The sequence below is a fragment of the Bradysia coprophila genome, unplaced genomic scaffold (assembly GCF_014529535.1).
Source record: "Bradysia coprophila strain Holo2 unplaced genomic scaffold, BU_Bcop_v1 contig_151, whole genome shotgun sequence".
NCBI classification, from domain to species: domain Eukaryota; kingdom Metazoa; phylum Arthropoda; class Insecta; order Diptera; family Sciaridae; genus Bradysia; species Bradysia coprophila.
In genome coordinates this window covers 8,380,958-8,398,247 of record NW_023503423.1, presented here as the reverse complement: position 1 = coordinate 8,398,247, position 17,290 = coordinate 8,380,958, and the positions used below count along the sequence as shown (strand labels likewise).

General features: G+C 37.7%; 1 protein-coding gene across 3 annotated transcripts; it reads right to left on the bottom strand.

Moving 5' to 3' along the window:
* Window positions 1–5,459: 5,459 nt before the first annotated feature.
* On the bottom strand, window positions 5,460–13,073 carry LOC119074838 (SURP and G-patch domain-containing protein 1-like). 3 transcript variants are annotated; one of them, XM_037181134.1, is made up of 11 exons: window positions 12,820–13,073; window positions 12,597–12,754; window positions 12,383–12,532; window positions 10,888–12,310; window positions 10,515–10,791; window positions 10,253–10,376; window positions 6,199–6,997; window positions 5,972–6,134; window positions 5,831–5,909; window positions 5,634–5,763; window positions 5,460–5,570 (listed from the first exon to the last, which is right to left on the bottom strand). In XM_037181134.1, exons 1-11 carry the CDS (start codon window positions 12,853–12,855, stop codon window positions 5,544–5,546), a joined length of 3,366 nt encoding a protein of 1,121 aa, XP_037037029.1. In that variant the 5' UTR covers window positions 12,856–13,073; the 3' UTR covers window positions 5,460–5,543. The 3 variants fall into 3 exon arrangements, with proteins under 3 accessions (XP_037037029.1, XP_037037028.1, XP_037037030.1); XM_037181133.1 differs by having other exon boundaries at window positions 10,515–12,310; XM_037181135.1 differs by lacking the exons at window positions 12,597–12,754; window positions 12,820–13,073 and having other exon boundaries at window positions 10,515–12,310; window positions 12,379–12,509.
* Window positions 13,074–17,290: the final 4,217 nt, after the last annotated feature.

Sequence of the window (17,290 nt, the reverse complement as noted above, 5' to 3'; positions counted from 1 at the left end):
TCTGTACGATGAATATTCAAATCGATGAAGTACACAAATGTTAGGAAAGTTTGTACAAGGAATATTCAAGTTGAGTTTGACCTACGCACTTCAAGCAAAAGTGCTATTAAAGACAGCTGCCAAATAGAGTACTTTTTGTATGAAATTTTATCACCACTTTTTACAGTGTAAAATTTCGTATGAAGCACTGTCAAGTTTCAGTACCCTATTTAGAGTACCACTTTTGCTTGAAGTGCGTTGGTTTGACGCAACACCCAAATGTTAGGCCAGTTTGTACAAGGAATATTTAAATTGCTTCTGACGAGACACCCAATTGTCAGACCAGTTTATACAAGGAATATTATGGTTGATTTTGACGAAACACCCAATTGTTTAGGAAGTTTGTACAAGGAAGATTCAAGTTGAATTTGACGAAACACCCAATTGTTAAGTTAGTTTGTACAAGGAAGATTAAAGTTGATTTTGACGGAACGTACAACTGTTAGGCCAGTTTGTACAAAGACCCTCAATTTGTAGGTCAGTGTGGAAACGCTGTATAGGTGCAAGTAGTGTATTTTAGACTATTTACACCCGGGTTTAAATAGTGCTATGAAGACTATTTTCACCAGGGTGCAAATAGTCACTTCGTTTTTTGGAAATACTTTCTCAGGTTTTTCAGATGTCAGATCAGATCAGGTTAAGTCCAACCATAGTCTGGTGCGAGTTGTCTTTTCGCTCATATTGAATGTAAAAAGCGATTTTATGGTTGATTATCGTAGGTGGGTCGGCCACGAACCCGAATCGCAATGTTGCCAAGCTGGTATCGACCTGGTTTGGGCCAGGGAGCCGCCGTCAGCTAAAACTTCTTTCGGCTCTATAAAATTGAATTTTGATCCGAATTGAGTGGGAAAAAAATCTGCATATGAGAAAAATATAAGTACTTGAAAAAGTATGCAGATGGCGCTGTAGTTTAAGATGGCGCCCATCAATACAAAATAATGTGCAAATCTGGAAAATCCGGTAAATGCTTTTTTTTAAGTAATTAATGTTTTTTATTTTTTACATAAAATAGACACCATTCGGAATAATTTCGCCCATGGAACCATGTCAAAAATATTTCATTTTATATTTTTAAATAAATTTTCAAAAATCAAAATTTCATAGAGCGAAAAGAAGTGTTAGGCAACGTCGGCCCCCTAGACCAAACCAGGCCGATCCTAGCTTGGCAACATCGCGATTTGAGTTACTGGTCGATCCATCTACGATAATCAACCATAAAATCGCACTTGACTACCAGTCCAACATACTATGTAAATTAGGTTCTGGTAAACATTAACTTAAACGGATGTATGAATTAATTAGGAAGACAAAAATCAGGAATCCAATAATCAGTCGACAAAAATCAGGAAACATTATTCAGGAAACACAAATCAGGAAAAATTAATCAGGAACTCCACTTATTAGGAAGCATTAAGCATTAAGAAAACCATGAATCAGAAATTGTAATGAGTTTCGGGACAAAATAAATTTCGGACAAAATATCCACATCAATGTTTATAAGGACGTGCAAGGGGGGATACTCCCCCCTTGACTCCCCTTTGCGGGGGCTGCCGCCCCTCGACCCCGCTTTTTTATTTTTTTAAATTCTTCACGGCCTGCGGCGCTACATCATCTGTAAAAAACATAATATTACTGGCGTGCGCAATATTGTACTTATGTATATGAAGTGAATTCCAGTACAATCGAGTCATAATTTATTTGTCTTCCAATTACAATCGAACTGAACTTACTCTATATATTCTCATATGCTCAATGAGCATTGGTCATATGCTCGACTATTCCCGGATATAGTCGATGTACTCGAATAAAGCAGACGACGTCCTCTAATATAGTCGATGTCCTCAAATATAGTCGATGTTCTCGAATATAGTCGATGTCACGTAATATAGTCGACATCCTCGAATGTAGTCGATGTCCTCTAATATAGTCGATATTCTCGAATATAATCGGTGTCCTCGGATTTAGTCAACATCCTCGAATATAGTCGACTTCATTGAATATAGAAGATGTTCTCGAATATTGTCGATGTCCTCGAATATAGTCGATGTCACGTAATATAGTCGACATCCTCGAATGTAGTCGATGTCCTCGAATATAGTCGATGTCATCTACTATAGTCGATGTTCTCGAATATAGTCGATGTCCTCTACTATAGTCGATGTTCTCGAATATAGTCGATGTCTTCGAATATAGTCGATGTCCTCGAATATACTAGATGTCCTTGAATATAGTCGACATTCTCGAATATAGTCGACTTCATTGAATATAGAAGATGTTCTCGAAGATAGTCGATGTCCTCAAATATAGTCAATATATTTGTAGATGTCATCTAATATTGTCGATGTACTCGAATATAGTCGATGTCTTCTAATAAAGACGATGTACTCGAATGTAGTCGACATCCTCGAATATAGTCGACATCATCGAATGGCGAGTTATTGGTGAGAGTCTATGCAACTCTCATGGAAAAAAAACTAGTTTTTCTTCCAACTTTTCATATTTTTCGTGTTACTTGTTTTATGTTTTCCCAATTTCACATTTTCCCAATATTTGGTTTCGTAAATATTTTTCCTAATTTACGTTTCCTAAAAATTTTTCCTGATTTTTGGTATTCTGAATTAAAATTTTCCTGATTAATGAGTAATACCAACTTAAACGGCATTAATGACGTTTAATTTCTGTAAGGAATCAGTAGAATAGAAAAACGACAATATTGTCCTTTAATTGTGGGAATAAAATACAATAAAATGCACAAGAAAACTACTTTTACACTCGCCTCACCACGAAAACACTGAATATCACGCGCAAAAAGTAATCGGAAACTACACTTTTTTAGTTCTCTCTCAGCAGACCTTGTAAACAGGTCTAGGGATGTGAGCAATGTTTTACTTAATAGTGGCATTTCCTGTGGTTATTTACGTTATTCGCCAAAGAGAGAAATTTTATTTTAAATGATAACGAAGGTGGAGCTTCTCTCCATATTATAATGAACATCGAACGATCGACTCGTTCGGCTTTGTATCGCGTATTTTCGGTTTTGTTTTTATTCTTATTCTTCTTCTATACATTTAAGTTTAACCTTGAACGATGTGTACAAACGCGATAGAAATGTAGAAACGTATGTATGATTCGTCTCGACGAAACATACATTCATACATACTCATGCAAAAAATTATTCTCTCAGTATACGAATTCACACGTATACTGTAATTTCATAGTTTCAATTCAAGTGATGCAAATAACTATTCATCCCCAGTCTTGTAATAGTATCAGAGGAACTTTTTCTCCCCGTGATAAGAGATATCGAGTTACCTCCCTGATATAGATAGATAGATAGAATAAGTGGGTGGCTTTTACGCCTGCACCTAAGCCTCAGATGGGCCTGTTGCGCGTACCCACGGTCGTTTATATTCTTTTAGTCTTGTTTAGAAATTTGAGGATGTTTGATGGAGCGATACTCCATATCGAGGTGTACTTGGTTACGTATGAACCTAGATACTGTGATCGAGCCATAATGTATGCTGGGCATTCGCAAAGAAAGTGTTCTGTGCTTTCGATTTAGTCGACCTCCCTGATATAGTATGCCATTTTAATTTATGGGGGTGGTGAAGACATTTCGCTAGAGAGTGAAATGCCTTGTTACCTTCCCAGTAAATTAAAAGACTATTACAGCCAAAAGATACTTTTCATTTTTATCCAGAGTTATGTAATGGACTTTATATGTCTCTGTGTGGTAAGACTAACATTGTGAATCAGCTCGGAGAGGGAGTTTAGATTTATCTTTGCATCGACAAATTAAACATTCTATGCACCCATGTCCAAATGTTCATTTGCGCCTTCTCGGCTTAGGATCACAATCACCTACTCGTCAAAATAAACATTTGGACACGGTGCATAATATTTATGAGTCATCGCCAAATCTTCAGGCGATTTTTTTTAACTTTGGGAACAAGCGTTCTCCCATTTTAATGAGTGAGGTCTTTCCAAGGCCGACATTCGTACAACATTACAACAATTTAAAATAATTTTTTTATTGAGTTATTGCCGAAAAACTGTTTTCGGTACCCTCTGACATGTCTTTACTTTTGAGAGCTTTTGACAGAAAATATTTTTTTTAAAGAAAAAGTGAAAGATACGTGTTTCCTAGAATTGAAAGACGAATCCAACGAGCTATCACTCATTAAAATCGAAGACCGCTTGTTCCCCAATCGCCTGAAGTCTTGGCGATATGACTCTTATTACATGGCTGAGAGGTCTAAAGAAGTGCTTCTAAAGTCCCCGAGTAGTTTTATGTCCAAAGAATAGTATTTTACATGACTAGGGATAAAAAGATGAAAAGTAGAGTTTTCGTGTGAATTTTGTTGATCCGAGGCGAATCCGAGGTCACAAACTCACGAAAACGAGACTTTTCACTTTTTATCCCGAGTTTTGTAATGGATTTTACATGCTAAGGTCGTCGAAAGAAGTGCTTGAAACATGAAAAGTACGGTTTTCGACGCATGTAGCATGTAAAATCCTTTGTCAGCCAAAAGAAAATTCTTACGAAAGAAATCCTAAATTTTGTAGCAAATCCATAGAAAATCTTCGACGAAATCCGCAAAAGGCTCAAGAAAATCAAATAAGAAGAAAATCATTGAAAATTTAAAGTCTAAAAATCAATCCAGAATCAATTAAAAAATCCCTGGAAAACGATAGGAAAATCCTCAAAGGCTTGTCTTTTTGAAAATCCTTTGTTACCGAAATTTACAAATATCTGACCCTCGTTTATATCCTAGACAACCACACTTGAACGGTTCGGTGAATTAACCTGTTTTTCAGAATCTAGGATGACACCTCTGACTTGATAACGAAAACGGTTGCAACAAAATTTTCGATCCACTCGAACTCCAACGACTTCGAGGTATTTTTGTACTAAAAATTTTATATGAAAGAAAGTCCGCTGAACCATTCAGAGCCTGACCGAGATCGACAAGCATAAAATTTGGTTAAAACAGATTGGCTATGAAAATCAGTATTTGCTCTCACCTAAAATTCATTTGATTGCATCCTAATTTGACTCGATTAGGGTACACTTTGTTCTTGATCGAAATAGTCAACAATCATTCTCTGCTTCAAGGCCAGTTTACGTTCGTAGATATTCAACTAATCTTAGCAGCGAACAGTGGTATACCGAAATGAATTTTGGTACAGCCGAAACAGACCCGTCAGATAATTCGCCAGCAGAAATTCCAGAATCCAGAGCTCTGACAGATCCATTCCAATTGCAATATTTTTCAAGCAAAACGATATTTGATATACCGTTCATTAATTATCACCTGCAATCACCTCGTTCTAATGACCCAGTGTACCAAGTGTCCCGTTGAATAGACCATTCTGCAGTTCTACGACTATTCCATCAACATATCAAAATCGGAAGCGCATAGAATTTTACAGTTTATTTTGTGTCTGAAGTAAAAGTGACAAGTTCAAGCAGTAATCTAAAGTCCAACGTGATGGATGCAATGTTAGTAATAAGCTCTTCTCGGATTATTCTAGAAAACGAAAGGATTCAATTAACGCAATCATGATGTCCGCATCAAACGAAACAATCTTACCAAAGGATTCGGTCTAAATCTATAAGCGAGCATCATTCGCTTTCTATACGCATCGTATTCGTTGTCACCACTTTGCATTTCGCTTGGTTGTATAGCGCCGAGACCTTGATTACTGTCTCTCTGTTGTGCCCTGCAACATAGAAATGGTTTTTTTTTGTGGTTTTCCGGTTAAAATTCAATGTCTTCAATCAACTAACTTATTGACGGGATCGACGATTCCGTCTGGCCGTAAGCCTTCGCCTTGCTTCCAGCCGAGTTTTTGTAACATTTGGAAACCTAAACGTCGAAGGAAAACATTGAAAATCATGTCCACACAACTGGTGAGCCGAATATTTCACCTATATTATCCTCCTTGAGTTTATACTCTTTGTAGTCGCTTATGTCCGGTTCGCGATTGTTCAATTTGGAGTCATATTTTTCCATGAACTTTTTCAGTTCTTCTGGTGGCAGAAAATCGCCAATGTGATGCTTACCCTCCGCCTGTTCGTTCAACGCTTCAGCCTGGTAGATTAGATGTAATGAAATTTTGGCGTTCTTTTTCAAGAACAAAAAAAAATTTCCTCACCCATCGGCTGGTCGCTTCCATTTCGCTATTTCGCAATTTATGTTCCCACGTTCCGCCATCGATATCTTCATCAGAGTCATATTCGTATTTGAATCGTCCACTTCGTGCCATCCGATCGATTTCTTGTCGCTTTTTTAACATGTCTTGATATAACAGATTTACCTTAAAATGATCTTCGCACTTCTTCCAGTCTTCTTCGCTCAAATCGACAGTACCGTAATTTTGACGAGCGTAGTTCAAAAGTGCTTGATCCGTTCGTTTGATTGACGTCAACATGGGTTTCTGTTGGTTACCAAAACTTGTCGGAATAGAGCTCCCGACAGCCGGTATAGTTGCTAGAGATAACGACATCAACGGTTGCGGCGCTGATGTGGTAGCAACTACGTCGACTTTCTCACCCCAACGACTTTTCCTATTCGATTTGTTCGGATGCACATCAGATTCGGAATCCTTTTCCGCTTTGAAGGGCTTTTCGTCGAGTTCCTTGAATCGCTGATGGAATCGTTCATGATCCTCCGAATCCGATGAGTAGAAATCCCGACTATTTGAGTCCAATTTCCGTTTCATGTTATTCAAATTTCGAGCCTTTGTGTCTTGCATGTATTCCGAATCGGAATCGTAGTCATCCGATTGCGAACGCTTCACATCGAATGTCGGCGCATCATCTATATCATCGTCTTTGTAATCGATTTCCAGCGGATCGTATTTATCATTTTCAGTATTTTTCAATTTATTACGAAGCTCGAGCACTTTTTGACGGTAATTGCGATACGCCAGCGAATTCTTTTCGGATAGAAACCTGAATGGACAATAAGAGGATTTTCGGATTGAATTTACATTGTCTTTTTGTTATTCGTTAATGGAGTAGAGGCATTTTTGTTGGCGGTTGATAATTTTTTTTTTCTTTCTGACACTGTTTCGGAGTAGTAGGTATATGTTGGGGCGGATGGATATTCGCGCATCAAGTGAGAAAATTAAGAAACTAACCAGCCGAACAATAATAGTTGTGGAGACAGGAACTCTTTCCTGTTCTTTCTAATCTTCGCAGGCGATAGACCATATTTTGGAATTTCGTAAAAATTGGAAATGGAGGACTCCTCCTCGAAGGAAACTCGATTTGGTTTTTCAAAAGTTCATTTCGCCTCCGTCTAAAAATATTATTTTTTAATCTGTCCATGGGAACTTGAAATTAAGACGCATACGAAAATGCAAGCCGGTTAATTTAAGATTATCAATACATTGGACGGACAATCGAGGCTTGCCGAGATTGCCTCTCATGTATCGATATCTTATTTTATCATATAAGCGAAAACGAGCTTCTGGACTATACCAACCTGTTCAGTGAACAGTGTTTGCTATCACTCTATAGAGCCACACTAGCATCTGTCTCTCAACAACAAGCCGTCTACACTTCCAATTCAGCACGCTATGTCTCAGTCTCAATTCCCCGCTCGCGTAAACCGCAAAATAAACTTTCATTTGGACTTTCACTTTGCTAAAAATGCAAATGTTGCGATTTCAACTTGTTTCCATTGAGTCATTGAATCTAGGTGCACCATTTCATGAAGAATCAATTTCGCCTAGTTCATAGCACATTACGTCCGTGGTTCTGAATTTATATTTTGATGATTGGTGACATAATAGCCCGACCCAAATGGTAGAGCGATATTCCCACTCGTGAAAATAAAAATTTGGAACCACGTTCGTAAGTCATCGTTGCAAGTATAAACAAGGAACATATTTTAGTATAGGATTTTTCAGGAGTGATAACTCAAAATAAGTTGAGCTTATTTTACCAAATTTTGCATCTGCAAATGAGCTATTAAGAGTCATATCGCCAAAACTTCAGGTGATTTTTTTAACTTTGGGAACAAGCCGTCTCCGATTTTAATGAGTGATAGCTCGTTGGATTCGTCTTTCAATTCTAGGAAACACGTATCTTTCACTTTTTCTAAAAAAAAATTGTTTTCTGTGAAAAGTGTTCAAAAGTGATCACATGTCAGAGGGTACCGAAAACAGTTTTTCGACAATAACTCAAGAAAAAATTATTTTAAATTGTTGTAATGTTGTACGAATGTCGGCCTTGGAAAGACCTACAGATAAAGTATACGCACTGCTTGGTGCGTGTTTATCCACGAGAGTTATGACTAAAAATATAGTGAATGTTCCGAGAGTACTCCTTCTCTGCAGCTTCGTTGTTCCGCGGAACTGAGTATGGAGTGTTGTAGCTGGCCTCACCCACTATCGTTCCACAAATAAATGAACCCAGTACTTTTGTACTGCAAGCCCACAGAAGTGTTGGAAAAAAAGTTGGTGCCAAAATGCAGATTTTTTTCTTCTTTCTGGGGACTCTACAGCTGGAACAGCATCTGGAACGGTACTACGGCAGTCATTTTTCATCGTCTACTATTCTCTTACGTTATCAATACAAAAACGCGTCGCTATGTCACGAATATATCAGATCCAGTGTAAGTAATATCAAGAGAAAAATTATCAAATTTTTCTCGGAGGATTTTAGTCAAATAAAGTATTAGCGTATAGCAAATGACCTCAGGACTCCGGAACAGTAATTAGTTTTTCAATTGGACCAATATTTGCTACGTGACAGGAGTTTGGAAAACCGTTCGCTCCCACTTGATCATATCGTTTTTCCAAACTCCTGTCACGTAGCAAATATTGGTCCAATTGAAAAACTGATTACTGTTCCGAAGTCCTGAGGTCATTTGCTATACGCTAATACTTTATTTGACTAAAATCCTCCGAGAAAAATTTGATAATTTTTCTCTTGATATTACTTACACTGGATCTGATATATTCGTGACATAGCGACGCGTTTTTGTATTGATAACGTAAGAGAATAGTAGACGATGAAAAATGACTGCCGTAGTACCGTTCCAGATGCTGTTCCAGCTGTAGAGTCCCCAGAAAGAAGAAAAAAATCTGCATTTTGGCACCAACTTTTTTTCCAACACTTCTGTGGGCTTGCAGTACAAAAGTACTGGGTTCATTTATTTGTGGAACGATAGTGGGTGAGGCCAGCTACAACACCCCATACTCAGTTCCGCGGAACAACGAAGCTGCAGAGAAGGAGTACTCTCGGAACATTCACTATATTTTTAGTCATAACTCTCGTGGATAAACACGCACCAAGCAGTGCGTATACTTTATCTGTAGGTCTTTCCAAGGCCGACATTCGTACAACATTACAACAATTTAAAATAATTTTTACTTGAGTTGTTGTCGAAAAACTGTTTTCGGTACCCTCTGACATGTGATCACTTTTGAACACTTTTCACAGAAAACAATTTTTTTTATAGAAAAAGTGAAAGATACGTGTTTCCTAGAATTGAAAGACGAATCCAACGAGCTATCTCTTATTTAAATCGGAGACCGCTTGTTCCCCAATCACCTGAAGTCTTGGCGATATGACTCTTAAAAAGGAAAATTTGCAGGAGCTGCGGGACAACTTCCGTAATTTACATGAAAGACTTAGTGAAAAATGTAAACATAAGAATTCGTTTGTTCACAATTTCCACTAAGTCTGTTATGAAAATTACGGCAGACAAGCTTAACTTACCGAGAAAAAATCTTTGGCGATAATTCTTCCTCGTGGAATGTTGCAGTTGGATTCCGGATTTAAATTTAAAATAAATAGTTGAAATTGTAATGAAGAAGACGAATTAACGTAAATGAACTCCCCCAGTCCATTTTAATTTTGTAAACAATTTGGAACACGAACCTTCGTCATATTTAAAAAAAAAATAAGTTTTACTGCGAAAAGTCATTTTTTAGGCCTATCGTTTTTGCCTCAACCCTAAAATCTAACGTAGATACCCAGCGATTACCCAGCGCAATTCACCATTGATATCCTTATTTTTCTCAGATGATACTAAACTCCCACCCAACAATACCAATTCATATATCGCATCGAACAATTTGTTATTTTTCCTAATGTCTAGCATTCTCTCATTCCAAAAGAATAACGTTCTAGACAAAGAAGTTAAACAAAATATGGAAAAATAGTAAATGTTAAACAGCAAATATTCTTCATTACCACAGTGATGGGTGCATTTCAATATTTCGCGAACATAATTTATCTTCGTAATCATCATCATTTTCAGCGACCAAAGCAACTAGTGCATCTATTGATGTCGGAATAAAGTCATTGTCTGAAAAAACTATATAAAACATATCACCAAAACGGTACAAAATTTTCAAGGGATCGATTTTGTTTTAAATTATTTTTTTTTCACAAAATCGAATGGACAAATTCAATTCGGATAATAAAAGAGATAAATTGGTGTATATTGACTAACCTGTGCCTGACGCATAATTCGACGTCATCAAATTCAGCTGCGGCTCGGGAATCGCATTCAGATCCAGCTCCTTGGGTGGTGGAATTTTGTTCAGTGACATGGGCAACGGTTGTGGAATTGAATGTAGCAATGGGTTAGCTGGTGGTGGGGTGGTGAAATTCATGCCGAATGCGGTATTATTGAACGGTGATACCATGGTCGATGTGGGATTGCTTGGCGGAAAATTCGGTGGGGGTTGTTGTAGATTCGGTTGGTTTGGAATGAAATTGGTTTGTTGGTTCATCGGTTGATTCATCTGTTGATTCATCGGTTTGCTCATTGATTGATTCATTGGTTGGTTCATCGATTGATTCATCGGTTGGTTCATCGATTGATTCATCGGTTGGTTCATCGATTGATTCATCGGTTGGCTCATCGATTGATTCATCGGTTGGTTCATCAATTGATTCATCGGTTGATTCATCGATTGACTCATCGGTGGCATATTGAATGCGGGACGATTGAATGAATTATTTGGAAAATCGTCGAATCTGGTTGTTCTACCAAATGCGTCTGGATTTCCGAACCGATTCATCGACTGATTGGGGAATAAGTTTCGTTGGTTGTTTGGTGGTGGTGGCGTCGTTAACATAAATTGATTCGGGGTTTGATTTTGTAGAAATCGTTGATTGTCGTTCAACGACTGACGGCCGCCATCAGCTTCAACTTTGATATCCTTTGCAGGAAAACTATTGGCTGCATCGTCAATTTTTCCCTTATTGGGCGCGTTCTGCGCAAACGGGTTGGCGAAATTTTTTGTTGCTTCTGGAGTAAATCGTTTGGGATGAGTGGTTGGCAAAATGCGATCGTCTTGGTCCTGCGGAAACGGATTTTTGTTAGATGTTAGATCCGTGCTGGGTTCAAATGTGAACGATTCTTGCGAATTCGAATTTGATCTCGGTTCCTGTCCGGGTCCAAACCGATTGAACGGAGACGAATTGCTTGGATATTTGTTGGTTGAACTAGATAACTGATCTTGCGCGAATCGGTTAGGATTTTTCGCGAAGTTCGGCCCAGAATTCGATGCAAATCGATCTTGACTGTCACCGCCAAAATTGTCTCTTCCACTTGTGTTTCCCCCAAATTGATTGGAAAACGATTGCTCATCGGCGAATCGATTGCTCGGCTGATCATAGTTGTTTCGATTGTCACCGAAACGATAGCCGAATGAATCTTTGGATGAATTTATCCCATCCGTCGAAAACTTATTGCTCTGCGGTACCTGCTCGTTATCAAATCGATTGGGTTGACTCGCAGAAAATCGACTTGGTCCCGTCCTAACCGTACTGGTCGACATGTCATCGTTGTGAAAGAAGGAATCTGTTGAACGGTTTGAAGGCATTTCGTTGCTGGTACCAAATGGATTTTCCGACGGTAGATCCAGTAGCGAAGGTATTTTCGTTGTAGGTGGATTGGAAAACCGACTGGTCGTCTTTGGACGATGTTCTTGATTGCCGGAATATTTCGGTTCACGACGGTTGGAGTCGTGCGTTGACGATTGCGATGTAAATTTGCCCGTTTCCGATGCATTTGATTCGGATTTGAGCGAATTTCCCGAACGGTTGTCGCCTCTTTTGTCTTTATCAATTAAGGCATCCGATTCATTCGATTCAAATTTTTGATCTGCATTGTCGAAAAGCAGTACTGGCAATGCTGGCGGTGGTGGTAGAGCTTGTTCAGGTAACGGAGGTGGTGGTGGAGGTGCTTGTATGAGTTCAGCAATGATACTGTCGGAAATGTTGGCCGAATCTGCTGTTCTGGAATGACAACATTATGTCAAAAAAAAATGACTCGTAATGTCCATTTGGCCGTTCCGAAGTCCCACTTACTTCTGTTTTTCAAGTTGCGCAGCAGCATTTGCTGCTTCTTGTGCCTTCTTTGCCGCATCTGTGATTTTCTTGAAATTTTCGAAAAATGATCCGTCGTTGTTGAAATTGTTTTTCGGAGGAGGTGGCTCATCCAATACTGCACTCACTTTCCTATATTTAAAAAGAAAGTCAGAGTTGACGAGTCGCATACATTAAATGCACTTTTCAAACATACTGAGTGTGAGCTGTCTTCGATTCTTTTTCTTTTTTCGATGATTTTCCACCGGTTTGAGCGGCCTGCACCTGCTTTGCCAATTCTGCAGTTTTCTGTTTTTCCAGTAGCTCCAATTTTCGCTTGGCAATAATTTCCTCTTGCATACTCATTTGAGCTACCTGAAATCACGTAAATTCCATTTGAGATTCCACCAATAATGTCTTTTGTGGTCATTTCTTGTTACCCGATCAATGCGAGTTGTCATACTACGACGAGACATTTTGTCCGAGTTATCGATTGTTTGTCAATAATAACGCACCGAATCGAAAACTTCTTTTACTTTTTATTTAAGTTCTATTGTATAATGGAGACTTTTGTTTTGCGATAAAACATTTTGCAATCGCAAATAAATTGAAATACATCGAAAAAAAACTACAAAAAAAATTAACTGTGCCTTCTGTTCAATTGTCAAAAACGTTCTCGTTGGGTATGTGCGCCGAGTGATATAAAGTTCATTCATGGTGGTGTTAAAGTTTGCAACCCAGTTAGAGAAATGAGAAAGAATGGCTCCAATTCAAAATTCTCAACTATATTTTAGTAAAGTTCTGAAACCAAATTCACCAAATTTTATAAACAGATAGTGTGAGAAATCAACTTGAAGCATAGTAGATTACATTGGATGCTGCGGAGGTAGTTCATTACACTCGGAATCAATTTTGTGATACGAGCCGAACTCACAAGAGTGTGGTTTTAAGCAACAAGCTTTGGAAACGGTTATTTTGACAAGTGTAGCGCTTGTTATCCGAGCTGAAGGCGAGTGAGTTCACGAGTTCACAAAATTGATTCGGAGTGTAATGAACTACCAAGCAGCATCCAATGTATGCTGTTTTATTGCCTATCCACCCGGAATATTGTTGTTAGGACCTGACAGTTCAAAACCAAAAGTGTTCCAGAAGACAACTGGCAGATTCTCGAAAGATTATTCTGAATTAATGTACAGTTTCACAACATTTATGTCCCGCTATTTCATTCACTGCCAGACTAATAAGAAACATAAAAAATAATACCGATACAACAACAATGAACGTTAACACAAGGTATGGTCGAATGTCAAACTTTGTATGGCGATTTCATATAAACAAACTGACCACACTGTAAGAACAGTGTAAGTCTTCGGTTGAAAACTTCAACTGCACATATTTAAGTGTGGATGAATTTTAAAATCATCAAGTCCCTACTCGGCTCAATAGTACATGTGATTACCTTTCTAGTGACACCCCACACGACGCTGTACGACTCTGTACGCTGTTCGGAGAAATTTTTGTAAGAAAATTGCAATTTTTCTGTTTTTGCTCCCCTTTTACCAGACACACAAGCTTCGAAGAATTTTTTGTAAGTGGTTTTGGCTTCTAGGGCGAGGTCCTTTCTAAGTACACATAAAAAATTCCAATAGAAAATGCGTCCGATTTCGGTAGGGCTGAATTTGCCGTTTTATGTGGCTAACTCGTGGGAATTCACGTCGTAAGTGTGCCTAAAATTTGAATTTTAAGTGAACGATTCGATGAAAAAGTGAACCGAAAAATACATTTCAACGCTTCATTGTATGAAAATGACGCTACGTTAGAAAGACCTCCGCACTTTCCATTTTGAATTTCGACCGCACTTACGGCGTGAATAATATTTTTACCTGAGTGATATCTCCAAAACATCGAACAAAATCAGACATTTTGGGACAATGGGTCACGGATATTATTGAGTTATAGTTTATTCGATTCGTTGAACTGTTGCGAGTAAAACGTAGTACTACGTTTGGTGAAATTTATTTTGTTGTCGACGATCGAGGTGATGAAGTATGGGTCTGCCAAAAGAGCCCCAAAATAATTTTCTTGTGATTTGTCGAGGAAAACAATTTTGGGAAAAAACTTTTTTAGCTAGCCTTATAGGCCTTGAAGAGACGCACATTTTGAGTATACACATACCGCCAGGTCCATGTTGACCTGTTGATGATATCAATGATTTGATCAGAATAGGTGATTTTCCCAAGTAGAATGAATTATTTAGTCGGGTTCCTAGTGTCAATCCGATGGCCTTACGTTTTTTCGAGCTGAGTTGTGAACGGTAAAAGGTAAATTTTATTTTCACATTTTTCATTCTGTGACTTTGAGATAAACCTCTGATCATCTTAGTTCCAGGCAAATCAAAGTCAATCGAATGAAACCAATTGTCCAGAGGGCAAAGAGAGCTCGCAAAATTGGTTCAGCAGATATCTACATTTTTTTCATGAATCATAAGCTTATAAGATAATAATATAAAAAGTCATTTGTCATTTGAGCTAATCTTCATTAATTACCGATATGATACAAGAACGAGTTATATACAGATAAAATGCGATTTCTTCCAAAAGTAAGGCTTCAAGCATTTTAAAATTAGTCAATCAGTAGACATGTTACAGTTACTGTGAACATATCCGCGTTAAATTACACTTATTACCGTTAACGTTGTTTTTCTGATTGTCAAATCAAATTGATAAAATGATTGAAATTGATAATGGACTAGTTTTCTATAGCTACATTGCAGCGACAGTGTTTTTAATATTACATGTTGTTTATGCATTAGTGTTCAAGAATACGAAGAAAAATGAACATTATACGTTACCTTGTAGGTGAATATATTATTAATTTTAGGATCGAGGATATGTAAACTTCATTTATTCCCTTGACTGAAAGTCAGGGTCTAATGAAAGAAAATACCCTGTAATATCTGTAACGCTAAGTTCACTAGGATATTTTTGAAAATGTTCCATATTGGCAAAAAATGTTAAATACAGAAAACGTTCGTACACTTGTGAACGCAATAACTCGTGTAATTCTTTACCGATTTTAAAAAATTTGGTTTTAATCGACGGAGAATGAAAATCGTGAGGTTAAGTTCGTTAGATGGGCAATATTGGGAATAATGAAATGGGAGTAATTCTCAACTGAATTTTATTCCTTGTTACCGCGATAACTTCCATAATTCTTATCCGATTTTCAAAGTTTGTGTTTTAATCGACGAAGATGGAAATTCTCGAGGTTGAGTTCGTAGATGGATAATGTTCGAGCAACGAGATGGGAGAAATTCTACACAGACGCCTTTTCCTTCTTACCGAGAAGTAATTTTTATCCGATTTTCAATTGTTTTGTTTTAATTGACATGAGGTTAAGAGTTAATTTCGTAGATGGATAATATTGGATTAGTGAGTTTGGAGGATAATTGTAAACACAACTTGTTACCACGAAATTTTTGCAACAAAATTTTCAGAAAAATTCCTTATTTGACGAGTAAGTTAAATTCTGGTCGAACAATCTTAAAGTCTAGAACAATCTTGCTTGCTTGATAGCAGATCGCAGATGTGAAAATATTTTGTTTTCGACCAGTATCGTAATTAATGTGTGTAAATTCGAACATTGGATTTTTATTCACGCCGTAAGTGCGATCGAAATTCAAAATGGCAAGTGTGGAGGTCTTTCTAACGTAGCGTCATTTTCATACAATGAAGCGTTGAAATGTATTTTTCGGTTTTCATCGAATCGTTCACTTAAAATTCAAATTTTAGGCACACTTACGACGTGAATTGGACTGGTAATCTGGGTAATCGCTAAACCGAACTGGTGTGCATACGTTATTTTGCACCAGCTGGTCCCATTTGGAATTGTATGTGACCAGCTGGTGAAAAATAACGTATGCACGCACACCAGTTCGGTTTAGCGATTGTCAAAATTATTCTTAAAATAATTTTTTCGTTTCTAAAATGTTTGAACGAATGAACGAATAACACGAGTTTTATGTTTTCAAGAGGTAGGCAAGAAATACGGCACCTTTGCAGCGCTCAGTAGACTATATAGAAGACACCAGCTCATTCAAAAATGGTTAGAAAACTAAGACTGGAATTATTGAAAAATTCAATTAAATCAATCGATGGACCTGACCCACCCAAGAGGTGGGGCCTAGTTTGTACAACGGAAATATTTTCAGAGATTTTTCTATTTGAGAGCACGTTTTTTTTTATATTAACATCATTTTTCAAGGTAGAGTATAATTAAAACTCCGTTGCACCCGTGGGTTTCAGCAAGTAATAATCGGATACTGTGAAAATATGTTTCTCTGATCCATTGATGATTTTCGTCATAATGAAATCTACTCTCCACTCTCCAACTGGAATTAAGTGACCAATCCATGCGTTCGTATATGTCGGTATGCAATATCTATGACCCTGAGAAAATATTGTTCAGTGAAACGATATCCTCTAAGTGGTTAAAATATTTAACACTACACTCATTGGACATGGGTTAAAAACCGTATCATTTGCATGAGGTGGCCGAAAAAATTTGAGTATAGGATGCGTTTTATGCAACAATTGTTCACACAGCTCGAACTTGGTATCAATCATTAATGGGCGATATTCAGTATTGAATTTTTTGAACGTAGTTATACGTACCTGTAAATTGATCATTATGCTTCATTGACGATTGAATAGGTTTCTTCCATCGAATACGGTAAAAACGAATTTTGACAGGCTGAAAACAACCGACCGTCATCCACAGAAGCAAACTTAACCGCAATTTAAACATATTTGTTCGTTAAAACTTCAAAGTGAGGTTGTGTTGGCTTCTCTGTGGATGACGATTGACATTTTGAACGACCTTGGAAGAAACCTATGGAGTTATTACAATAAA

Excerpts from the sequence above, each read along its gene's own strand:
- LOC119074838 (XM_037181133.1), bottom strand. The coding sequence starts at position 12,855 with ATGTCTCGTCGTAGTATGACAACTCGCATTGATCGG. Across the intron at positions 10,377-10,514 it reads GAATTATGCGTCAGGCACAG|TTTTTTCAGACAATGACTTT; the intron begins GTTAGTCAATAT and ends TGTTTTATATAG. Across the intron at positions 5,571-5,633 it reads GATTTAGACCGAATCCTTTG|AATAATCCGAGAAGAGCTTA; the intron begins GTAAGATTGTTT and ends TTCGTTTTCTAG.